The sequence below is a fragment of the Dermacentor variabilis genome, chromosome 6 (genome assembly GCF_050947875.1).
Source record: "Dermacentor variabilis isolate Ectoservices chromosome 6, ASM5094787v1, whole genome shotgun sequence".
Classification (NCBI taxonomy): Eukaryota; Metazoa; Arthropoda; class Arachnida; order Ixodida; family Ixodidae; genus Dermacentor; species Dermacentor variabilis.
The window spans coordinates 198,153,217-198,179,159 of NC_134573.1; the positions used below are offsets into that span (position 1 = coordinate 198,153,217).

Genomic DNA, 25,943 nt, shown 5'->3' on the forward strand with positions numbered 1-25,943 from the left:
GGAGATGCTTCCGATGTGTAGCTGCTACGTGTAATGATGCGAATTGCTTGATTTTGGGTATGCTGTAGTGGAGATAAATGTGTAGAATACGTGTTTCCCCATGATGATATGCAATAGTTAATATGCGTGTGAATAAAAGCGTAGTAGAGGGAGATGAGTGTCTTCATATTAAAGAAATTTCGAACTTTAATTAATATTCTAATTCCATATGCTGCCTTCTTTGTTAAGGATAAAACATGCTCGTCAAATTTTAGGTGTTTATCTAATATGACGCCAAGAAACAGTGCACTATCAGTAGGATAAAGTACACCGGAGGCAAAGGTTAGCGATGGATACACTGAGATATGTTTTTGTTTAGCTGAGAAGATGACGAAGTTAGATTTGGCAGTATTAATGTGTAGTTTGTTAAGTTGGCACCAAGTTATAGTATTTGCCGCGTCGTGATTAAGCTTACACATCAGTGAATCAAGACTTTTGTCTGTGGAGAAGATGGTAGTGTCGTCAGCGTAACGGATACAGTCAGAGGACTTTAGGTACTTTGGGAGGTCATTAATGTATATTAAAAACAAGAGAGGCCCTAATATAGATCCTTGTGGTACACCAATGTTAGTTGTTTTAGGGTGCGAGTAAGTGCTGGAGATTGATACAGTGTATTCTCTATCTTTCAAATAGTTACGTAGTAATTGCAGTGCCGGGCCAGTTATACCAATAGAGTCTAATTTAGCAAAAAGGATGTTATGAACAAGTGAATCGAATGCTTTAGAGAGGTCAATAAATAATGCACCAGCGAAATTTCCAGCGTCAATTGCCTGCCGAATCTTGTCTGTTAGAAATATTAATGCCAAATCAGTTGAGTAACCTTCCCGAAACCCAAATTGATTTGGTGATAGGATGCAAAATCTTTGGCTGCGATTTGGCGTGAACGGATACTACCACACATTATTACATGGTTCGAAGTGTATGATATCCACATGGGTGGAAAGACCTGCAAAAGTGGCTGCAAAATGGCGATTCCCACAAAACAGACCATGTCCATATTGAGAGCAGGTGGGGCACCAAGTGTGAGCAACACATTAGCGGCCACCGAAAGAACAAAAAGAAACATGCAGGTAGCAAAGGAAGTAACGCTAGAATGCAGGGTAGTTCATGTCGCTGGGTTTGCTATGGCAGCAGGTGTCTGCGTCACCCAATTGATTCGTAGTGCAAGTTACGGCGACTGTCAATGTAAACAGTTGGGGCACTGTCCAATCCGCTTGCGCTGCTGGTTGCCACTCGTTACTAGACCGCCATGTGCGACGTAGGCAAGCATTGTGCCTGAAGTCGGATAGCTGAATGTGCTGTAAGCGACCTGTAGTGCGTGAATGCCCACTGTTTTCATGTGGATCTTAGCCAATGTACAATGTATTGTCTGAACCTTATGCGCTGATTGAAAGCAGATTCTAATTTGATAATGGTCGTCGTGTTATGTTTCTTCGATGTGGCGACCTGGTCAGCTGCATGGGCAACAGTCTCCCGAGCTAACCATCTGCTACTGCAGTCCACACAACGACAAAGACTCCCAATTTACATGTACCGTAATTGGTGCTCTCTCTATACGACCTTTCCTGCTGCAGCCGCGGGCAAATTATGCTTATGGACCTTCATCGGCCATGATGTGGCGTGAACGGAGACCAGCACACTTCATGACATGGTCCGAAGTGTACGAAGTTCATAGCCACATGGGTGGAAAGGCCTGCAAGTGGCTGCAAAATGGTGATGCCCATATTGATAATGTGGGGCACCAAGTATGAGTTACACATTAGCGGCCCCGAAAGAACAAAAAGAAACGTGCAGGTTGGAAAGGAAGTAACGCTAAAATGCCAACTAGTCCATGTCGCTGTGTTGGTTGCGGCAGCAGATGCTTTGCGTCACCCGATTGCTTCGCAATGCAAGTTACGGCGACTGTCGAGCCAAACAGGTCGTGCACTGCCCAATTTGCTTGCGCTACTGATTGTCGCTCGTTACCAGATCGCCATGTGCGAGGACGAAACTGAGCAGTTTACGAGCTCGCGTTAATGGTTTCAGCGCATCTCGACATGCAAATTTTATTTCTGCTCTTGTACGAGAAGGTGCACTGCTTTTCTTCTGTCAATAAAGTCGCACGTCCTGTTCACTCACTTTTGGCTTGTTTGTATGGGCGTCAGTAGAGGCTCTTTAATCTCCTGGCGATTAAAACGCGGCAGCTGAGGCATGCCGCAAAGCCAGCGAGGCGAGCACGGCGCGTACCCAGCGTACGCCGCCGGTATAAAGCGGCCGCATTGGCTATTGCACTAAACAAAATAAAAACTTGGAGGACGCTTAAGCTTCGCCTTCACGAGTGGAACGCGATAGCGTTATCGCACCGCGTTCGCACCGCCCACTCATTCGGTCGGCATGCTCTTGAGTCACACAAAGACGAAGCATGCGTCTGAGCAAGCGGCACGAACCAAAGAAATCGGTGTCTCAGAGGGAGAAACGATCTACGCGAGCCAAACGTCGTGATCGGCACGGACAGCCGGGCCGCGACGCGCCATGAAGGAGGACGCGATCATGGGGCTGACGTCTTGATGGGATCGTCCTCTATCTCGCTTGGGAGCACCACGCAGACGCATGACTCCTCGCCAGCAGCGCGGCACACATCGCAGGGTACGCTTTCCCACCAGAGGCGCTACGGCGCAGCGATCACGTCATAGGTGTCCCGCATCGGACGCTGCACCTAGTAATCGCGCTTTGAGCGGAAAGAGGAGCCGCGTCGCCTAAACACGAGGGTTCGGGTGACGCACACAGGAAGTTGGAAGGGGAGAGAGCGAGAACGGTCCCAATGCGCTCAAACGAGACGAAGGGGAGAAGCGGGCGAGTGGCGCGCCAGCTGTAGGGCCAGCGCCGTACATTGCGAGGAGGGGGTCTTCTGTGTTTGCCGCAAGATGGCGCTGCGTGTGCGCCAAGTGCAAAAGAAATGTAGCGGAAGCGTACTTCGCTACGCGTTTAACTGCGTCTTCTGTAATTTACATGCTGATAATTACCGATATACACCGCAGTATAACTTTCTACGGCACGTTTTTAAGGCAACACCACATTCACTAGAGGCGCTTTTGTCCCGCTTCGAGCCATCGAACTCATGGTTGAGTGGTAGCGCCTTCATCTCACACTCCGGAGCCCCTGGTTCGATTCCTACCCAGCCCATCTTGCAAGCTGTTTTTATTTATACATTGCCTTCCGCCATTTTCCGCTCACGGCTAACGCCGCCGACGCCAACGACACCGGTTTTTCTTCGGCACGAGCTCCTTAACGCTGTCGCGTTAAAAGGCGTTTCCACTTCCTGTTTATGTAGCGGCATCTGTCGGAACCCCTGCTAAGTTCCATGCGCTGCCGCTTCTTATTTTCGAACCACTGTGGAAGGTACAGTTTCCCTTCTCTAAAGTTGGTTCTTTATTTTATGGAGTCAATCTCAGTCTTTTCGCGAGCACCATGGTTCGACTTTGTTGCGTTGTGGGCTGCAAACGCCGTGACTGGCAATATGTCAAGCTGCGACGTCGTATCCGTCTGCAAGGCAGCAGACGAGCGGGACTGGTTGCAGCGCACCGGACTGGCACTATCCGATCGGCGCCAGGATTTGCGCGTTCGCGGCCGTCACTTTACGCCGGAGGATTACTTGGCGTTTCGCGAGTCCGGTACTCGGGTAAGCGCAAGCGTACAGGGCCTGGACATTTGACCGTGTCGTTTCAAGGGATGAGCATAGAATAAAGAACCAACGGGATGAGCAGAAGCTAGAGTGTACTAGAATACTCAAGCAGAAGCGCGAATGTAAATGGTCTGAATGGTGCAGCCACCTGGTGGCACAGAGCTCAACCATGCACAGTAGCAGTAACGACTTGTATTCTTTGCTACTGGAGTAAATTTTTTCGCAGGAGTCCAGTCATTAACAAGTTGTTTTTGTATATGTTTAAGATGTTTTACACTTGGTTAGAGGAATATTAGCATTTTGTTTGGCTGCTTAAGCTCTGCGCCAACAGGTGGCTGGAACGTGCAGACCGATCAGGGCGCTCACGTACGTCTGCCTATGTAGGTGTTCTGTGCGTCTACACTAAAGTTCCTTCGTCAGCTCAAGTTTATGCCTCCAGCCAACCGTCGAAACGGCCAGCTCGCCTGTGGCTACCGGAATACCGGACACGTTCGGCGCTGCGACAGAATGCTCGCAACGCACGCTGCTTCGAGAGCTCTCGCTTGGGGTCGACTGCCAAGCAGCTGGCGGAGAGTTTGGAGAAGCTTCGCGCGCTCACTCCTAGAGAACCGGAAGTCGACGACACGACGTTTCATCATAACGCAGAGCCAGTGAAAGCGGAGCTTAGCCCCGGTCACTCGGCGAACGAGTTGATGAGAAAATGTATGACCATGAAGGAGGGTAACTTGTAATCGTCCGTAGCTCTCTTATTATGAGACGCTTCACACAAATTATGGTGCGAATGATTAACTTTAGCTGTACCCTACGCGTCTACAAATTTGTCCGAAGCGTTTCAGGGGCCCTTTAATTGTAGTGGGAAATTGTCCTTGTGCATACTCTGTTACTTGTTTTTTATAGAAACAAATGGACTAACATTCCAACTATTACGAACAACATTTGTTCATCATGAAGTTGGAAATATTATCGATGACGCGCCCTGGGCAGCCAATCGGATACCTCGCCCAACTAGCGTTATTAGGGCAACTTGCGTCAAATGGTCAGTGGCGGCTGAAAATTCAGCCCAGTGGCGTGCTGCGATCGGTAGCGATGTACATTTGTAAAACCTTATAATAAAATTGGCTGGAGGCTTAGCTTGGTTAAGCCTGGAAGATTGCGAAAGCACTACCCTTGGCTGCGCCTTGGTTCGGCTGATGGTGTGGACATGGTTGGCCTTTGTTAAACTTATGGCTATACGTCATCCGACATAGCGCAAGGCAGCGCGCCGACCACTGCGAGGAGCCGAGCTGTAGCCCCATTTATCCTCCTAGCGTGACGTCACACCAGCGAGCGCCCTCTCTCGGTAGCGCCGCAGCAGCGGCGCACAAGGCTTCGCCTCCACCATCGATGCCGCGAGCTGGGGCCCCGTCTCTCGGTCTGGCGTGACGTCACATCAGCGAGCGCCCTCTCTCGGTAGCGCCGCAGCAGCGGCGCGCAAGGCTTCGCCTCCACCATCGATGCCGCGAGCTGGGGCCCCGTCTCTCGGTCTGGCGTGACATCACACGGTCACGTGACGCGCAGCTGTGTAAGGAGGCGCCACGACCACCGATGGGCCGAAAGTGCGAGCAGTATTGCTATCGCAATAAAATTACAGGCTTTACGGGGAGCACTTAGCAGCGTCAATTAATGATATCAGAAGGACCTACCCTAACGAATACAGGTACGTTTGTACAAAATCGTCAAAGTCATTTCAGGGTCCCTTTAAGCGTTTAGTGCAATGCGAGATTGGTCAGCTGTTGGTAAATGTCACCTGGCGTGCACCAGTGCTGTTTCTTTGCGTAGTACACACAACATACAGGCAGACATGTTTGCTTGAGGCGTTGTTGTGCACCACTGTTTAAAACCTATGAGAGGGTTGAGCATTTTCATTGCCTCACATCGCACCGCGGCAGAAGTGTTGGCAGAATGATGGGGCTGTACGTGCCAGAATCGGATTTCTATGAAGCGCGCCGTAGTGGGGGACTCCCGAATAATTTTACGACCGTTTCCGTATTTCGATTCCGTCGAAATCCGGCTGTCACGGCGGGGATCGGACCTGCGACGTCGAGCAATCCTATAACAGCATAGCTACCGCGGCGGACACAGAAGTGTTGATTTGACGTGCAATCTCTTTCGTAATGTTGCGTAGACACTACGATGATTTAATGCGGCTTTGTGTCTCACACCCTGAGTCAGTTGTCCGCTTGACAAATTTGCATGGTTTAGAAATATCAACAACACACAGTACCATACCTTCAGTTTGCCCGCAACCGCTGTTGTGTCTGCAGCGTTTTCTTATCTTCTCACATCGCTTTTCCCTGTCCCAACCTTCACCCCCCCGCCACCCTCCCTGTATGAAAACTGCGACCGAAGAGTGGCGAGGCTGTCCACTCGTTTCGCGGTTGCGCCGGTTCTACCCGTTCTCTGCCTCTTCTCCCTGCTGCTTCTCTATACCGTTATAGCTACCTCTCCTAGCGAAAAATTCTAATACAAGAACTAGTAGCCTATGAGGTTATTGACACTAATACAATCTATTAGGTCTATTAGTGTATAAGTCTAATAGATATATTGGTGTATCGGTCTATTAGCCTGATAGGCCTACTGGTGTATTATTCTAATAGGTCTATCGGCGTATTAGTCTAATAGGTCTATTGGTGTGAAAGAATAGATTGCAATGCACCAGATACAGACGAAAACCATGCATAACTGCTAGAAGCATTTATTAGCACATCATGTATTTTTTACAGATTCCTCTTTCGAGATCTTCGTCAGGTCAGCAATCTTGACTGCCAAAGCTTTTACTCCACTACTTCGACCAGAGAACGTACTTTTGAGGAGATTAAAAAAACCTGGACAGAAACATATACACATATAGAAACATTTAAAAGCAGGGGTGCCAGTACTACCACTAAATGCATAAGCTGGCAATATTTACATTTAGAGTGGAATAATATGGCCCCGCAATTTCCAAACTAATTTTCGGACAAAGTGTGATATACAAAAGGCTAGAAAGTTGGGCGAGTTGGTACGGTAACATTATCTTGGATTGTAGCGCGAAGTGACACGGACACAGACTAGAAGCAGACAGGACGAGCGCTAACTCTCAACAAAATTTTTATTGGGACTAACAACATATATATAGGTGATTGCAAATACCGCAGCATATGAACATGATAAGGTCTAAAGACATCAGTTAAATATATCAAGAGGTAGGAAAGCCAAGAAAAATTGATGTGCTGAATGTTTATATGTTTAATTGATGTCTTGTCATGTTCATATGCTGCGGTATTTGCAATCACCTACACACACACACACACACACACACACACACACATATATATATATATATATATATATATATATATATATATATATATATATATATATATATATATATATATATATAAAATGTAGTTGAGAGTCAGCGCTCGTCCTGCCTGCTTCTAGTCTCCGTCCGTGTCACTTCGCGCTACAATCCAAAATCATATGATATGCTTAGCTCGACACGTTTATCATAATGAAGGATGACGTCACCTGACACGACAGAACAATTAGACGGCACATAAAAGGAACATAAGATGTTCTGTGTGTTACATCGAAACTGTAGGCAGATAGGGAACAACTGTAGACAGAAATCTTGCATAGCATTGTCGGAAACAGGCATGTCATTGCTGCTATGCGCACAGCAATCGGCCCAATGACGCTGTACCGAGGTACATCCGCCGTTGGAATAAAAAGAAAGAAACAACTTTATACTTTACTATAGAAGTATAAATAAGTAAAATAATTACCTCCAAATAGTAGAACCGGCGCCGGGCAAAACACATCACATCGATGCACGCTGATTCACAAAGCCGCGAAGCACAGCGGTAAAAACAGTTGCCTTCGTTGTTTTGAAGTCACACAAAATCCATAGATGAAACTATCCAAATATACTACTGCACGAGTAAGATTGCGCAGGCGCCAGTACACTGCAACATGGCAGCCGCCAGTGCAAGCGTGCTGTGCACAACTGCGGCTGACTACGGTCGCACTTTTGCGATCTTCCCGCCCGCCGAGTTCTCTGCGATACTGCTCTTTGATGTCAATAAATAATACGACCTTTTATAAGCGGTATTAAGTCGTGAATTTAACTTACAAGTTTACCATTACTTTATGCGCGCTTCAACAGAAGATACGGGACTAACGAAACTTCAGTGGCAAACAAATATGATTGCTGCGATTGCACCATCGTTCGTTAACTCACCGGGCACCGCGACTCTGCCTTGCCGATTGCGGCTGGTTGTTCGTTGCGCTTTATTTTTTTCGTGGCAAAGTATTTGCTGTGCTGTAAACACTAGCTGTTTCCTCAACGACTCATCGCGACGAGGCTGAACAGCGGCCTATAGTTATGAGACGTCGCCAGTGAAGCAAAATTGGCAAGACCCCGTACAGGCGCGCGTCACTTTCCTGTATATCGCTGAGAGATAGGGGCCACTTTCACCGGCTTAGTGCGACGAAAATAATACGAACATGCGATTGCAGTACGAGTGCTGCACATTTCGTACAGCAGAATTCTTAATCATTCAGCGAATAATCAGAGACATCTCTCCGCAAACGGTCCCCATTATAGAATGGCTTTTTGTAAACTTTCACCCTCGACTTAAACAAGCAGCAAACAAGGGCAACGGAATTCAACAATGCATGTTGCATAAGAGACCAGCAACAGTCTGTATAATGTCAATAGGACGTGTAATAAAGAAATTAGCAGACCTGCAACACTGTTTGTATGAGACTAATACGACTAATAGATAGGACCTATTGGTCTTATAGGTCAATCAGTACAATAGAAATTTGCACTGGTCTAATACAAAATTCATAAAACTAATACCAAACTGTATTAGACTAATACAAACTCCTATTAGAATTTTCGCTACGGTCTCCTCAGGACCTTCACGTTAATAAAAGGGTAAGCGCTGCAGTTTCTGCGACGCTTTTGCGGGTAATCACAGATAATGACAGCTGTCAAGACGAGGTCCAGGGAGCTCCTGAGGGCATTGAGCACCTACGACGCGATGGAAAGGTCTAAACAAGTTTCTTGCGTCGCCTTATCTCTCTGCCACGCTCCTTCCATGTACAGACAGTTTTTTTCATGGGTGCCAACATGTTGCTAGAGTTACTGTATATGCTACCAAAGGTAGTTAGTATATGCTACCAAAGGTAGCAGAGTTGCGCGTCTGTTTTATCACGCCGCTAGGGCCTCTATTGGCAGAGCGTCATCACGTGGTAGTCAAGCAGCCGTGCATTGCGGAGAAGCAGATGAGTAGAACTTGTTGCTGGGCGAGTTGGTTGGGATCTAAAGAATACATTGTTGCGCCAAAAAAGGAAAATAAAGACTTGGGAAGGAAGACTACGAAAAGACAGATTGAGCGCTCAATCTGTCTTTTCGTACTCTTCCTTCCCAAGTCTTTATTTTCCTTTTTTGTCGCAACAATGTATTCTTTAGAAGCAGATGCTCGGGCCAATTTTTGTATTTCCCGACGCCGCGGCTGCAGCGAACTGGATTGACACAAGTTATCGCCAGTCAAATTCAAAGCGAATCCGGCCGACCTTGGCGTTCGCTGTTCGCGTGCGGGCTAGCCGCGGAGAGCTAGCTATGTATCTATGTCAATCCTGTGAGAGAAAAAACTTTCACTACACTCCCACAGAAGGTTACTTTTGGAATCCCAGCAGTGAAAAGGCACATAATGCAGTGGCACTTGCAGGTGTGGCTGATATCCAGTGTGGCTGATATCCAGTGCCTGCTAGTAGGTGGGTACGTTTCTACAGCAAGTCTAATGGGGTACCAGTGTCGAAATACCAATGCTTGGTCATTGATTCACCAGTAATATTTTAGACTGCCTACACGTTGAGAGCTTTGGCACATAAGCAGGTATCCCTAATGCAAAACCCAGTATCCAGTGTTCAGTGCAGCGCCGGATTAGGGGCCCAGTGCCGCGCGCTGGATGCTGGGGCGCTGGGCAGGCGCGGCGCCCTCAGAGGCGCTGGGTACTGGTGAGAAAAATAGCTCTAGCGCGTTAAATACGCGGCGCCTAGACACCGTATATATATTTTTGGAATACAGAAACGAACAGCGTTTTGGTGCAATAAAAGAAGAAAAAACAAACAAACGTAATGTAAAAATAAAAAAATCTCCAACCAGTATTCGATCGTTGAACCTACAGATCCCAACCCCGCTACTTTACCACTACGCCACACCAGTCGGCGAGCATAAGCGGATAATTTGCCATGTCAAGGATCGAGAAGCAGCTTTAGTTGCACAGCGATACGTCTCGCTCAGTCATGGTAGATGCGCTATCGCCCAGCAACTAAAACTCACGCCTGTACCACAAAGAAAATTTTGCTGTCCGTATTTAGTAGCATGCTCGGAAGTGCCACAACATCGATTTTCACTTGTGACTGGCATTTTAACTTCGAAAAAAAGTCCTAAATAAACCGCCGACCCGGGACGCTGCATGGGCTGTTACTACTGATTTGGATAGCTGTTTCTTGTTCTTCACGCGAAGGATATGCAACGTTTTCTTAGTTCAGTGATGCCTTTCAGTCGACACGTCTGTCTAGTCATATATCTTCGTCAGAGGAGCGCAGGCTAGTGCCGGGAGCCCTCGGCGACAGCACATGTATACCTGTGTTTATGACGCGTCACATCGGCACTCATCGCTACTTGTGCTGGCACTGTAAACATGAAAAAATGGTTTATTTAAGAACACCGATGCGAAAGTTGAAATATAAAGTGATTTAACCTTGTTATACTTCTTGATTCCTGAGCCTAGGCGCGTCGAGAGCGTGCAGACGGATTCGGCGGATACGCTAGGTCTAAGCTTCGGTGGGGACCGATCTCGGCGCCTTTTTCTTGACGATCTTATGCAGTCAGCTGTTTCGATGCGCTTTGTTTGCGATTAGGCGGAAAAGCAGTCCACAAGCCATGCAAAAGCGCACACGGTCGATCGACGATACAGTAGGCATGCCGCCTGGAAAAACGGAGTGCGGCTTCGCCGCATAGATTTGGTTGCTTCCCAGGCAAGATGGCGGACCTACGCGCAACTCTGCTACCTTTGGTGGCATATACAGTAGCTCTACATGTTGCTACGCAGTGGGGCCATCTATGGGCAGTCGGCACGCTGGCTTGGGCGAGTGCTCCGTCTTGTATGCCAGGTATACGCTCGGCGCTGGTTATTGGCGTTTGTTTTCGCGCTCCTGCGGTCTATTTAGTATCACGTGGCGTCTTCACTGTGGAAAATGGTTCTGTGAGCCGTACTGAAGTGGTTTAAGGCGGCATGGCCGGAGTTTCTGCTGGCGTTGAGACGGACAGAGCACGCAGCGTGATGTGTGCCCGCGTATTTGAGCAATGCCTCCTTTACTAGATGCCTGCCGCGTCATAGAATAAAGAACCAACATTAAAGAAGGGAAACTGTACCTCCCACACTGGTACGAAAATAAGAAGCGGCACCGCATGGAACTTAGCGGGGCGCCCGACAGATGGCGCTACTTAAACAGGAAGCGGAAATGCATTTTTTAGCCCAATATCTAATATGGCAGCTTTTTACCAGTGGCGTACGCTGGGTACGCGCCGTGCTGGCCTTGCTGGCTTTGCGGCATGCCTCAGCTGCCGCTTTCTGATTGCCAGGAGACTAAAGAGCCTCTACTGACGCCCATACAAACAAGCCAAAAGTGAGTGAACAGGACGTGCGACTTTATTGGCAGAAGAAAAGCAGTGCACCTTCTCGTACAAGAGCAGAAATAAAATTTGCATGTCGAGATGCGCTGAAACCATTAACGCGAGCTCGTAAACTGCTCAGTTTCGTCGTCGCACATGGCGATCTGGTAACGAGCGACAATCAGCAGCGCAAGCAAATTGGGCAGTGCAAGACCTGTTTGGATCGACAGTCGCCGTAACTTGCATGCATTGCGAAGCAATCGGGTGACGCAAAGCATCTGTTGCCGCAACCAACGCAGCGACATGGACTAGTCGGCATTTTAGCGTTACTTCCTTTCCAACCTGCACGTTTCTTCTTGTTCTTTCGGGGCCGCTAATGTGTAACTCGTACTTGGTGCCCCACATTATCAATATGGGCATCACCATTTTGCAGGCCTTTCCACCCATGTGCCTATCAACTTCATACAGTTCGGACCATGTAATCACGTGTTCTGATCTCCGTTCACGCACCATCACTGAATTGAATTATGGGGTTTTACGAGCCAAAACCACTTTCTGATTATGAGGCACGCCGAAGTGGAGGACTCCGGAAATTTCGACCACCTGGGGTTCCTTAACGTGCACCTAAATCTAAATACACGGGTGTTTTCGCATTTCGCCCCCATCGAAATGCAGCCGCCGTGGCCGGGATTCGATCCCGCGACCTCGTGCTCAGCAGCTTAACACCATAGCCACTGAGCAACCACGGCGGGTACAATGTGACTGACCGCACAATATGCATGCGCACAAAGTTGAATGTGTGTTAGTGTATATTTATGTATCGCTTACCTTATTTCAAGAAATGATGCCATTTTGTTAGCTTGGTGAAACTTCCGTCAATAAAGAAAAAAAAAAACTCTTGGCTCAGTGCTAACGTCTCCGTCTCACACTCCGGAGACCCTGGTTCGATTCCCACCCAGCCCATAACGAGCTCCTTGACGCTGTCGCGTTAAAACCAGCGGCTGCCAGCGCGCCCCGACGGGCTCGGCGCAAATTTGGCTCCTGCTCCATTCGCGCGCCGGCGCCGCCGACCGCGTCGGCCCACAATGCATTGCGCGCGAAGAAAAAGGCGCCAACACAACTCCGCAGACGGCTTTTGCGGACGGCGCGCAACTTGGCGAACGTTCTGCGCATGCTCCGAAGATAATAGACGACGGCGCGCGCATAGTAATATAGAGGGGACGGCATCTCGGCTATCGCAGCGCAACCGACGTAGCGTGACTGACCGCGAACGACGCTCGCCCGCGCGCCGATAACGTGGGACTATAAACGTGCCTTAAAGGGAAGCTGAAACACTTTTGAAAAAGAATGAGTTCTCTGCGGCATTCTACAGTTTTGAGTCCCCTGAACACGACTATCTGGTTCAAAAAGGGCGGAAACAAACGCAAGCGGCTGTTTTTTTTCAAGAAAACGCGCACCAGCGCCTCAGGGCATCGCGCGAACGCCGCTGTTGCCCGTGATTGGTCGGGGCCACTGTGACGTCGTTGGCGGTAGTCGCCGGTCGCCGCCGCCGCATGTCTCCGTTTCAGAGCGTAGCACCATTCCTTTCTCTCTGGTAGCACGCGGTTCTGCTGTTCTGGCTTCATAGCTGAGTTGTAAGATGGAACGTTCTCGCTGTCTCCGACAGCTTGTATTTTCCCCGTACATGTTTGAACCCACAGCCGATACGGAAAACGATGGCGGCAACGGCGGCAACGACGATGTTGAGTGTGCCAACAGCGAGAGCGATGTGTGCACCTTCTCGCGCGCTGGAAATCTTAGCTGGTACGTATGTTTTTTTTTTTCATGTAGCTGCACGTTGCAATGACGGGAGAAAAAATGCGCTAAAGTGTCACTGGGAACATGCTGCTGGAAGAATGCCGAAGCACTAACTTCTCATTAGATTTTAAACACCGGTGCAATTCCGCGATGTCAAGCACCTTGCCGCTGCTTGTCTAAAGTCCCGTGGTTTTTTCAGCGTTGATACACGATCGCGAACATAAGTGCCGCGTTTCAAAGCGCGCACATGCAGTGCTGTGAGGTACAGTCATGGAAGTTGCTTATCATACACATCCAGAGATGACCAGAGGTATTATATGTGCAATATTCATACTATGGTTCGACGACTTTGCGAGTGTGGCTCGATCAAGATTCGGTATGCGTGCTCCATGCTAGTGTTGACATAAAGATATTAGGCAGTTTTAGCACCGCCGTGTGGTAAACACGATAACTGAACCGTACGTCGAATGTCACTAGGCAAGCCTACACTCCATTTGATACCTCAGGTGTAACGCTGTGGAAGCTACGCTCGAAGTCCGGTCACCAAAATTTATTACTGCGCGCGTTTCCGTCTATGCTTCGCAGCGTGCCAGCGGCGTTTGCTCGCGCGAGCATGCACGTGAAGCTACCGCGACGGGCTGCAATTAAAAAATACCGAAAAGAAAGTTTTTTTTTTAAAGAACGTGTTAGCAGCCGTATAAGTATAAATCTACGGAACGAAGTTTTTACACGCCGAGTTCAACTACTCTAACGCGAGCATGAAAATATTACCGTAACGCCTCATGTCGTGCGATTTGAACACGAATGCTGAACAGCTAAATCTGCGGGCACCGCGAGGTAGGACGAATAACAAATATCACTGAATGCGCAAGCGTACCCCCGGCCAGTTATTTCACCGTATCAGAACAGCGCCGAACAAACAGTTGTAGTACAGTGTTCCGTGACAAAGCGGAGAGGCAAAACAGGATGAAAACGGCAAGCACTTTGCACGTAGGTGCATATTCCCGGCTGTGCCTCCACCTCGCTTCGTCGTAGACCGTTTGTTCGACACTAAGGTGATCATCTGGTAAAAAATTGCCCGTGTGCACATTAAAACCCTTACCTCACGCTTCCTACTCTTGGCGAAAGCCGCTTTTGGAGGTGGCGAGGTGTTTCTCTTGTAGGAGAATATAGACGGAGCAGCGCCGGGCTTCAGTCGCGCCGATTTAACTGGAATACCGATTGCCCGCATCGTTGTCCAGCTCCGATGATAGTCACTGTCGCGGAAATGGTCCGAGCACAGCACAGTTGATTTCGTCGGCAAGAACTTATCTCTCCTCACCGCACGTACCCACTGCGCTGCAAGCTTCTTTTCCTTCGGGAAATTGTGAAACACCACATCGTCTCGCCCGCCTGTGTTCGCGCAGCCGAATGCTGCACAGAACGAGGGCATGTTGGGCGCCCTTGGCTGTAGGCACTCACGCAGCACAGAAAGAAAGAACAGTTTACGAAAATCGCAAAACAAACGTGAGCGGTGGCGGCGGCAGATCTCTCGTAGCGTCGTTCAGTAAAGCGCAGGACGGAAAGAGGCATGCCAGCACATGTCAGCACGCCGGTAAGCAGCTCGGTTGGCTCGGTCTCCGCCCATGACGTCGCTCTCGCCGGTTCTCTCCTCTGGCAACAACCTCACCCGGCGCTCCGAGAAGCGATGGGGGCGTGTCCGCGCGGGTGATTTAGAAAGCGATTTCCGCCCCTTATATTAACAAAACAAAAAAAATTTCGGAACCGTAAATTATTAGGTCTGTACTTCCCAATCCCAACAATTCATGGAAATTGAAAACCGTTTCAGCTTCCCCTTAAGCGCGTGCTGGCTGCGCGCCGAGAATGGAGCGGAGAGTGAAGGTTCAAGTATAATCGGTGAAGGCATTACTCCAGAAAAGTTGACCGCCGAAATGGACTGGCGCACCGCCCGTTCCCGCCGTCCCGACGAGAAACGTGGCCAAAACTTGTCTCACGACGACCCACCCGAATCGCAAGACTTTCGCTCTTGCTCTAAATCTAGGAAGAACGTTACATCTCAAGTCCTCAAGGCTGGACGTATGCCCCAATTACCCAAGAAAGAAATTAAGATCATCGTCAGACCTAAAGGGGCACCAAAAAATTGGAGGCTTATCAAGGTTAAGCCCAGTGGATGCGAAGCGTGTTAAGCAGCTGCCTCAGTGTGGATGGGGCTAAGTAACGGAGACGTGGTTTTAGGTTAATCGTCGTACTTTATTCTTTGCAGCCCGACAAACACACTCTAATGGTCCGTAAATGCATGACTCTTGGTTTGCACGTCACTTATTCTGTATTGTCTTTGAGCATTTCTACACAACACCAAGTCTAAACTGTTTCCCCACTGAGTCGTGGACTTTGGCTGTAGTTGACACAAGCCGAGGGCATATCTTTCTTCGACGGCCTGCAGAAATGTCCTGTCTCTCACCGGGTCCTTATTGAAGTCTCCCGTGCAGACTAACATTCTTTTGTCGGTGCGCGGCGGCAGTCCGTCTGCCATGATGTTGATTGCATCTTGGTTGCTCGTTTGGGGCGCGACGTATACACCAGAGACGACCAAGTCGAGAGCCGGGATCTCTACGCAGAGGGCTTCTCCTCGCTGCATCGGCACCGCCGGCGTCACGACCTTAGCTCGTAGGGGGTCTCTGACGTAGATCGCCACCCCGGCATTTCTGGTTTGGTCGAGTCGTTTCGCAGCACCAACCAGGGTGAAGCCTTTAATCGTCTCCGGAGTGTCTTTGTCCGCCCCGGTTTCCGTAAACACCAGCGCATGCGCAGACATGAGCATTGCATCCGAGGTGATTTCGCAGTTGTGCAAGAGCAGCGATCTAACGTTTAGAGTAGCTATGGTGACCGCGCTCTTCTCCACTAGCCTTTCGCAGCGGCTAAAGGCCGTTTCCAGAGGGTGCTGCTGTAAGCGTTCAAACTCTGCTTTAAGCGCCCTGTCGGGGTTTGGGCCTCTATGCGTGAACTTGTGGCAGCCGTCCTTGTTGGTCAAGTAGAGGCCTTCCAGGCTCGTGGCTCTGCTAAGGGCCACATAGACCAGCTTTTGGGGGTGGTTGGCCGCATACTCGTAGACGACCGCGTCGAAGGTTCCTCCCTGGGATTTGTGAATCGTCATCGCGCTTGCGGGTACCAGGGGGAACTGGGTGCGTTTCACCGACATGTGTTTCAGCAGTTTTCCCTTCAGCTGGAATTGCATAGACATGAGGTCGATGGGTATCCAGGCATTCATGTTTCGTCTGTAGCCGCGCTGGGCCAGCTTTGCCTTGGCCAAGATTCCAACTCCAGGGGGGCAGCGCAGCCAGACTCGGCAGGGCTCTCCCTGTGCATCGTACTCGATGAGCTTCAGTTTCCCGACCATTCCGTTTACCAGGTCATCGGTTATGTCTATGTTCTTTAGAAGCATGTACGGTTTCTCTGCGCACAGGGCAATGTTCGCGGGTAAATTCCCAGTCTCGACTCGGCCGGACGTTTCCAGCGCTCTGGCCGCCGCGTCCTTTTCGTCCTGGGACCTATGCCCGGTTATGAAATCTCTGGCCGGGTGGTCTACCTTGTCTTGGGAGCGCTTTGCGATCTTGTCGTTGTAGGCATCGACGTCCGCATTGCTGTAGTAGAGCCGCACGGCTTCGGAGCGACTTCCCGCCTCTTCCGCGTCGACGAATGTGGACTCGAGGAGCTCCACTTCAAAGTCCTCCAGCACGGCGCCGTCTCTGATCTTGGTTAGAAGGTTGGAGAAGACCACGTCGCTCTGGCGGACCACTTGAGTCAGGGGAAAGTATTCGAGGGTATGCCACGCCATGACCTCGGTGCTGAACACGGCTCCATTGGACTTGGGTCGCTTGTACACCTCGGACGCTCTAACGGGTGGCAGTTGCCTCATGTCTCCGCACAGAATGACGTCGAAGGCCCCGAAGGGCTCTCTCATCCTGTCGGCCCTGATTTGGCGGAGCTTTTGGTCGACCTGCCGGAGCAAATTGGAGGAGAGCATGCTGACCTCGTCGATGACTACGCATCTCACTCCCTTGAAGAGGGTTCTGAACGTGTTTAGGTCGGCCGCGGAGAGACCCTTGTCCTCGCGGGTGTTGGACATGACCATCTTGAAGGCCGAGTGGACGGTCACTCCGTTTAAGGCGACCGCGGCCTTGCCCGTCGTGGCGCAGGCGACGTAGGCGTTAACCCCCGAGATCTCGGCGTCTCCGTAAGCGATCTTCTTGCTTTTACAGTATCTGTTGTAGACGTCCATGATGAGGTGGAGGGTGAAGGTCTTGCCGCAGCCGGCCGGACCGGTGAAGAAGATTCGGAGGGGCTCGGAGTCTTCGGTCGTGAGGCGATGAATCACTTCCTCGATTATCATGCGCTGCCGGTGGTTAGTCATCCTCATCCTCGCATAGAAGTCTTCCAGCGGCATGCAGTCTTCCCGCTTCTTCACGGCGGGGCAGTTCGAGGCGACCAAGGCGCTCGCGACCGCGTTCTCGGGCACGATATCGGTGTCGTCGTTCTCGACCACGACATTGGCCCGAGTCGCGCCTCTCTCCTCTCCTTCCGCTGCGGCCACCGCGCGCTCGTCGTCCTCTATTCCCATGCTCTCGTTGATGTTTTTGACGTATTCCAAGAGCTCGGCACTGGTTACGCCGCTATTGAACTTCTCCTTGACCTCCATGAGTCTCTCCTTGTTTTCGTCGAAGATGGTCTCGAACTTGTTGCGATCTAGAAACTCGTTTTCCCTCCTAAAGGGCACGTACAGCATCACGTGATCCCTCTTGTAGTTGACGACGTCGTTGATGTCGTAGTCGCGGCATCGGAGGATCGCCCTCTTCGTGCGCTTAGTCAGCTTGCCTTTCGAGCTGTATTCGATCATGAATTCGGCCAGCGTGAGGTCTTCCAGCTCGGGAGGGCGTTCTTCGTACTTGTCGATAGCGCTCTTCCGCCAAATGTCGGTGCTGGTCGCTTCGAGGTGTTCCCTGTCCATTTCGTCCTTCGTCTTCTTGCTGCGAATCCGCTCTTCGGGCCACACCGTGTTCACGAAGATGACGTCCGTGCTGGTTTCGCTCATGTGGAACTGCAGCAACACCCAGGCCGCTTCTTGTGCGTACATTTCAATTCCGTTCAGGATGCGCACGCCGAGTTTGCGTAGGGCGAGCTCGTACGTCAGCTTGTTCTCCGCGTCTTCGTCGAAGATGGCCCGGAGGGCTCGGTTGAGGGAAGAGACGCCACGATTGGACTTGTTTACGTACTCGACCACGTAGGCGGCACAGGCGTACACGTCCAGGATTATCTGCAGGTCCATGTTCGAGTTGAGGACGTGGCCAATCCACGGGTTGAATGCGTTGACGTTGCATTGGTCCAGGTCTCGCTTGAGCATCAGGGTGGGCCTCGTAATGCCAGCTCGGATCACCATCTGGTAGTGCCCAAAGTCGCGGATGCCGTGCTGTTCCCACATGTATTCAAACGACGCGTAAATCGTGTGTTGCAAGACGTCGTGCAGAGCATCTCTCGTCGCCTTGAGGTTTTCAAAGTGCTTGGCGCCCTCGAGGTCGTCTTCCTTTTTTGGCGAGGCCAGTGGAGTCAACACCACGGTGCAAGGCATCGGTCACAAGGGGAAGTTGAAGCGACACGTCTTCTTCGATCCCTTGTAGCACGTGTGGGTGTGCTCGTGGCGTTGGCACCTGGGCCTGGCCAAGGCCTCGTTGTTCAGGGACAGGATGCGTTCGGGCAAAGCAACCGTCTCGGGCATCCCGCCGTTCTCCACCTGTTCATTAGGCGCGTTAGCAAGCCAGAGGAGAATGTGTGCGTGAGCACTGCCTCGGTGTTGGAATTCGATGCGTTTGAAGTATTCGACGACGTGGTTTGGCCGGAAGGGGCTTATGCGTTTGTTGCAAAGTATCTGCATGATTACTCTGACCATATGTTCAAAGTAGATGGCGCAAACCACCGGGTCCTCGTTCACCAGGACGGCCGCGTAGTACCTGTCCATCTCCTCTTCGTCGTAGTCGACTTCGTCCTTTGCAACCTTTAGTTTCTTCAGGAGCTTCAGGAGGTCGGGCCAATGCATCTCTGAGGCCGAGAGGGTGAGAAACGCCGTGGGCTTGCCCAATTGGCGTAGCATGGCAAAGAGCTCGCCCTTGCGGGTGTGCCAGTATTGTACGTTATTAGGCACGCCCTTCATAAATCCCAGGTCTCGTTCTACCAGGTTCTGGACCTTTTCGGGATTCTCCACGTCCTCTCTCGTCAACGCCTGCAATCCGGGGGCGTTCTTGAAGAATGCCTTCATGTTGTCGCCGACGCGATAGCGTATCACCTTCGCGCCCATGTAGAGGACGTGATCCGGTAGCGCTCCTCGTCTGTCGCTACGGCGAATTTTCGACGCGGCCATCGAGGTGACGCTCGGTCTCGCCTCCGGCTTGATGTATCGGGGGTGGCCGAGATAGATCTGCGGGAAGGAGAGCTCTTCTGCGTGGGTGTCGTAGAGAATGCTGATCGGCCTCTGCCCTTCCCCGGGAGCCATCGTCACGGTGTGGTTTAGCATCTCGTCCTCGTCGAACATCAGGGTGCGTTGGTCCATCATCAGGGCGGCCGCGTCGAACATCGGGCTGTCTTCGTCTTCTGCGCCGTCGTCGCAATCCTCGAGGTCCGCCCCGGTGTTTTGTTCGGCCTCGGCGATCATCTCCATGACTCTGTCGATGTCGAGCGTGATGCCGTAGTGCCGGTACAGCGGGGAGTCTTGCAAGACCTTGATCCACGGCAGCAGCACCTCGCGGGAGACCTCGTCGGCCAAGTAGACGCCCTTATCGATGCGGCGCCTCTTGATGTTCACTAGGATCTGGTGTTGGTCGTCCACGTTTCTCGGCAGTTGCTTGAGCATTGCGTCCGTGCTCACCGGCACGTTCACGATGGGGCCCTTGATGCCGTACTGGCCGTTCTTCCAGTTCATAAGCCTTCGGATCTGAACGAAGGGTATGCGTGGGGACACGAGTCTCTCGGCGACCGGGTTTAGGCGCGGCAGCCCCTTTGGCATCGGCGGGTACTTGTAACCGTTGGACGTGCTGTAGAAGGGAATCTTTTGCTTTCTGAGGCTGCCCTTACACGTGTTGCAAACCACGGCTCCGGCCAACTGGTTATCGGTCCACTCTGGAAATGCTTGGCACAGCGTGGGGAACATCGCGGGAGTCACCGGCATAAGCTTTTCCTTGAGCCATAGGCGGGCGCACACCGAACATGCATAACCAAATGGATTGTTGGTGAAGCGCTTGGCAAACTCACGTGTTGCGGCATCAAACTCGGCCACTCTTGTGGCGTGCTCCCTGCGGCGCTCTTCGACAATCTCCTCGCTGGTTTGTCGTTGCTGTAGCTGACGCATGGCCGCCTCTTCGATGCGTCGCCTCTTCCGATTTTCCTTCTCCGTTTCTCGTCTGGGCCGCTCCTTTTCGAGGCGCTGCTCTCGTTCTTCGGGAGTTTCTAAAGCACGCTTCTGTCGGTTGGCAACATTTCTCCCTTCCTGTCTCAGTCGTTCCTTTTCGAGTCGCTGTTGTCGCTCTTCGATGGTTTCCATGGCACGTCTCTGTCGTTTAGTGGCATTCCAGCGCTCCGAACTGGTAGAAATGCTGACGGAGTCGTCGATTCCGCTAGTTGAATCACTGGTTGAGGCTTCACTTACACCCTCGGAGCGTTGTCGTCGAGCCGCATATTGAGCGCGCCGCTTGGCTAGGCGTTCTTCGCGTTCTTCATCGGTTTCCGTAGCACGCTGCAGCCTTCGTTTTGCATTCCTATTATTAACGTCCTTAGCGTTTGGAGGCATGTTGACCGCATACACGCCCGGCGCAAAGACGCTGGCGCGGTTGCGGGCACAGAGACTGACGCGACGGCGGGCGCGCGCCGCTTCATCCCTCGCGTGACGTCACATATCACGTGAAGCAGCGATGGTGGCGCCGCCGCCGCGTCGCGCGCGACAGCGCGAACCGAAGCGTGGAGGCCTCCGCCGCGCGACGTCCGACGGCGCGATATGAGGCCCCATCTGCAGCCGGTGTGACGTCATCACGTGACGTCACATCATGTGATCTCACTTCAGGGTCAATGGTGGCCACCGCCGGGAGGCGACCGACGGCGCGATATGAGGCCCCATCTGCAGCCTGTGTGACGTCATCACGTGACGTCATGTCACGTGACCCCACTTCAGGGTCAATGGTGGCCACCGCCGGGCGTCGCGCGAAGGCCCGAAACCTACGTTAATATGCTTCGCACAATATCCTCAAAGTCGGAAGCCCCACAGTGACTGCAGTCATTTTCCAACCACACAACTTTGCCCGGAAGAAAACCAAGACGACACGATCTGTCCGAACGTTCAACAAAACACTGTCGTGATCAGCACGCCCCGAGCGCACAATGCTGACAGGTACGTGCGCATGAAATCTATATACAAGTCACACGAAGTCAACGCATACGAGGCAGCCCCGGACCACACTACCAAAGGAGTTATCCGAGGCATTCCCCTCACCGACAGCGCCCAGAAAATCGACGCTAACATCATAAATGCCCGCAATCCGCTAGCCCTGACCGCCAAGCTCATCGGTTCCACCACGACCGTCGTCATCGACTTCGACGGACCCAGTGTGCCGTATCTGGTCCTATACGGCGCAACGCAGATCCCCTGCTCCTTGTACCGCAAGCAAACCGACTTATTTTACCACTGTCGCATGCCGCATGGCTGACGCATGCACCAGAGTTTAAATGCATGAAGTAGGCTTCCAGAACCTCGCGGTTGATTTGAGTCTTATTTTTACACAATATTTCCGTTTGTTCAAACGTAGGTTTGCATAAGCAATCTCTACAATGCGCGGCCAGATTAGAACCTGTTGCATTCCTGATCGCACCTTAGTGCTCCCTAAGGCGGATGTTAAGGCAGCGTCCCGTCTGCCCAAAGTTCTTTTTGTCGCACCAAAGTGGAATGACGTATAGACCACTCCCACCGAGCATGCCACAAGCTGCCCCGAGTGTTTGACGCGGCAAATAGCCTTGCACGCCTGTTCAGGTCTATTGACGAGATTGCAAATCTTGTTTAATGAGTTATTTGCTGAAAAGACGACACTGGAACACCATATTTCATGGCTGTCTTTTTTAACCCATGCCCCATCTGATGTACATAAGGGATGACTGCATACTTTTTTTAATTATGGGGTTTCACGCGCCAAAACCACTTTCTGATTATGAGGCACGCCGTAGCGGAGGACTCCGGAAATTTCGACCACATGGGGTTCTTTAACGTGCGCTAAATCTTAGTACACGGGTGTTTTCCCATTTCGCCCCCATCGAAATGCGGCTGCCGTGGCCGGGATTCGATCCCGCGACTTCGTGCTCAGCAGCCTAACACCATAGCCACTGAGCAACTACGGCGGGTGCATACTTTTTTACTTTTTCGATCTGTGTTTGGGGTGCTTCCTCCTTTTTTTTTCACTAGCCCTTCACACACTGACGCCGATAATAGATTTTGGATAACCGCCCTTCTCTAGATGATTGAGTTGTTGCGCAAAGCTCAGATTGGCGAGATGGTGGAACCTATAACACGTCATAGCAATTCCTCTTTTCACTAGTTTTGAGTGTGCCGACGCGTAGTTTAGAATTGGTTTGCTTGTCCTGGGGTTACATTGTAACAAATATGTTGCGCTGTTAATCTTGACTGCAAATCCAAAAATTCAATTTCATTATAAATTGGCAATTCATTAGTAAATCTGAGACCCATTCCTTCTTTATCAAAGGCTGCGAGAATAATTCCAACATCTTTGGAACTAGTTTGAGAGCGGTTGACTACCAAGTAGTCATCAACAAACCTGAAGTACTTGACCAATGTTCCTGCCAAGACGCTCTCGAGTGCCCGGTCAACAGTGCCGAGAAAGATCTCGCTAAGAATTGGTGCGACCTGAAAGCCAATGCAGACCCTCTGCTTCTGAATCATAATTTCATTATCCCAGATAACGAATGTGGAATTTAAATAAAGAAAGCAAGAGTTCGAGCAAAGACGGAACCGGGACGCCGCTCTCATTCCTAAACTTTACCTCGTCGTTTTACATAATGCAATCTTAAACATCTTAAACAGAGAATCCTTAAACATCTTCTAGACAATACCAGCATCAGTTCACAACAGCAGGATCGTCTCACCAAACTCCTGTTCACAGAAACCAGTGCGCACGGCCATGACCACGGCACGATTAGCTAATGCCAAAAGTACATCCCCTCCGGGCCCGCAAAGCCTCACGGACCGTACGCGGGGTCCTCGAATTCTGCCCTCGACGAGGACTTCAGCGTGGCCGAGATACACGCTGCTCTGCGCAAATTGAACAGCCGTTCAGCCCCAGGCCCGGACGGCGTCACCAACAAAACTCTGAGAAAACTAGACGACCCCTCGGTGGAACAGCTCACAGAGTACATTAACGACTGCTGCCGTCAAGGGTCCATTCCCCCATCGTAGAAAACGGCCACAGTAATTCTTATTTCAAAACCTGCCGAGCCATCTAGCCTTGGCAGTCTCCGCCCCATCCCGTTAACCACGTGTGTCGGTAAGGTTATGGAGCATGCACTCCTTAACCGCATAAACTCTCACGTCGAAGACACGTTCGCATACCCCCACTTATTCATCGGCTTTAGAGCGCATCTCTCAACCGAGTACGCCATGCTCCAACTCCAGCATCAAATCATCCATGACAAAACCCGACATGCAAAGGCGATCTTGGGCCTCGATCTCGAGCGCGCCTTCGATGTCTTGCACTCTAGTATCCTCGAACGCATCTCCCTGCTCAACCTTGGCGAGCGCACTTACAACTACGTACGAGACTTTCTATTCAACTGACGGGCGTTCCTCTCGGTTGGAGATATTCACTCGGAGAAATTCACTCTCGGATGCGCGGGAACTCCACAAGGCTCTGTCATTTCCTTAATGCTGTTCAATTTGGTCATGCTCGGATTAGCACAGGAACTACAGAAGCTCAACGACATAAAACGTACCGTGTGGACCACAACGGGCGGCGACGGGCCAACTGAAACCGCTCTGCAAGACGCCATCGATGCCGTCGAAAATTATCTCCAAGGTACGGGACTTCGATGTTCCCCCAATAAGTCAGAGCTCCTCCTATATCGCCCCACGCTGCGTGGACGCCCACCACTAGGATGCACGCACAAACGCCACTACGAGGAAATCCAACTTCACATGAGGGATGGTGGGACCATACTCGTGGTCTCCACCATCCAGGTCCTCGGCATGACCATCGAAGCCAACGGCGCCAACTCAACGGCTATATCCAAGATCCTCCGACAGACGGCCAAGTACGTCGCAGCTACTGGAACGGGTGACCAACCGGTGACAGGGCATGAAGGAAGAAAGCCTCATCCGCCGTGTTCACTTGTTCGTCATCCGTCGCATCACGATGGCGCCGCCTTCCATAATTGGTACAAAGCAGAAAAGACTAAATTGGACACCATTATACGCGGCGCCTACAAGCTAGCCTTAGGACTGCCAAACAACACCAGCACGGAACTTCTACTCCAACTCCACAACACTTTCGACGAATTAATCGCAGCACAGCGTCGGTTTCACCTGGAGCGTCTCACCCTCACAGAAACAGGCCAGCACATTCTAACTAAACTCGGTATCACCTACCACCGTGGAGACAAATACCCAATTCCACGCGACGTACACACTTGGCTACATGCCGACCCTATCCACCAAAACATGCACCCGGACTACAATAAAAAACGTCGGAAGGCAAGGGCTGCCTCCCTCATTAAAGCATATGGCGACACCACGGGCGTCACCTTTGTCCATGCAGGTGAATATATATATATACGGGCATCGCTTCGCGGCAGCTCGCTCAAACATGCCGCCAGCATCGTACCCAAAATGCTAGACGGCCGAGGAAGTGGCCACCGCCCTGGCCACCCTCGATCCACACTGCCACACCATCGTGAACGATTCCCGCACGTCAATCAGCAATTACACCAAAGGTCGTATTTCACACCAAGCACTACGCATCCTACTGGTTCCCAGCACACGCCGGCGACGTACGTCCGCACCTCACCAACCTCAACGAGGTCGCTCACTCCGTGGCACGAGGCCTTGCCAACCGTGCCGGAGACAGCGCAGGTGCACCCGCGGAACGCGATCGCCTCACCAGCTACAACTACCTTACGAAATCATTCTATCTCGAAGGAAGAACCTTCCCCATCTCTCATCACAAGCTAAACAGAGCACATGTCAACCACCCTTCGCCTGTTACAGACGAGCACGTACCCCTCACTAACACGTTACCACAGGAGCTACCCAGACATCTACCCTAGTAACACTTGCAAGATCTGTAAGACTAAGGCAGCATCGCGTCCACATATGCTATGGCAATGTAAACGCCGATATCCGACAATTAATGCTGTGACCCTCTCGTCGAGATGGCACGCCGTCCTGCGCAGCTCCCACCTCGACGACCAACTCTGGGCTACTCAGCAAGTCTGCGAGGTGGCGAAAAGGTAAGACCTCGACGTCCCCACGTGGGAGGCCTAGGCCCAGCCAACTAAACTGCTGGTTTCAATAAAAGTTTGTTCCTCCTCCTCCTCCTCCTTGCATTTATTTCTTGCAAGAATATAAAATCTCAAGAAGATGCAGGAACAAAAGGCAAAAGGGCCTCGCAGAGGTCCCGGATCCCGCTTAGCAGCAGCAGTACA

The 25,943-nt window shown here is 51.2% G+C and overlaps 2 protein-coding genes across 3 annotated transcripts in view; both read right to left on the reverse strand.

Moving 5' to 3' along the window:
• The window catches only part of LOC142586050 (uncharacterized), a 79,668-nt gene that overhangs the window by 14,993 nt on the left and 38,732 nt on the right, over positions 1–25,943 (reverse strand). The window lies entirely within an intron of this gene.
• LOC142586406 (uncharacterized) lies at positions 15,324–18,831 on the reverse strand. Its single transcript, XM_075697651.1, has 2 exons — positions 15,670–18,831; positions 15,324–15,329 (listed from the first exon to the last, which is right to left on the reverse strand). Exons 1-2 carry the CDS (start codon positions 18,829–18,831, stop codon positions 15,324–15,326), a joined length of 3,168 nt encoding a protein of 1,055 aa, XP_075553766.1.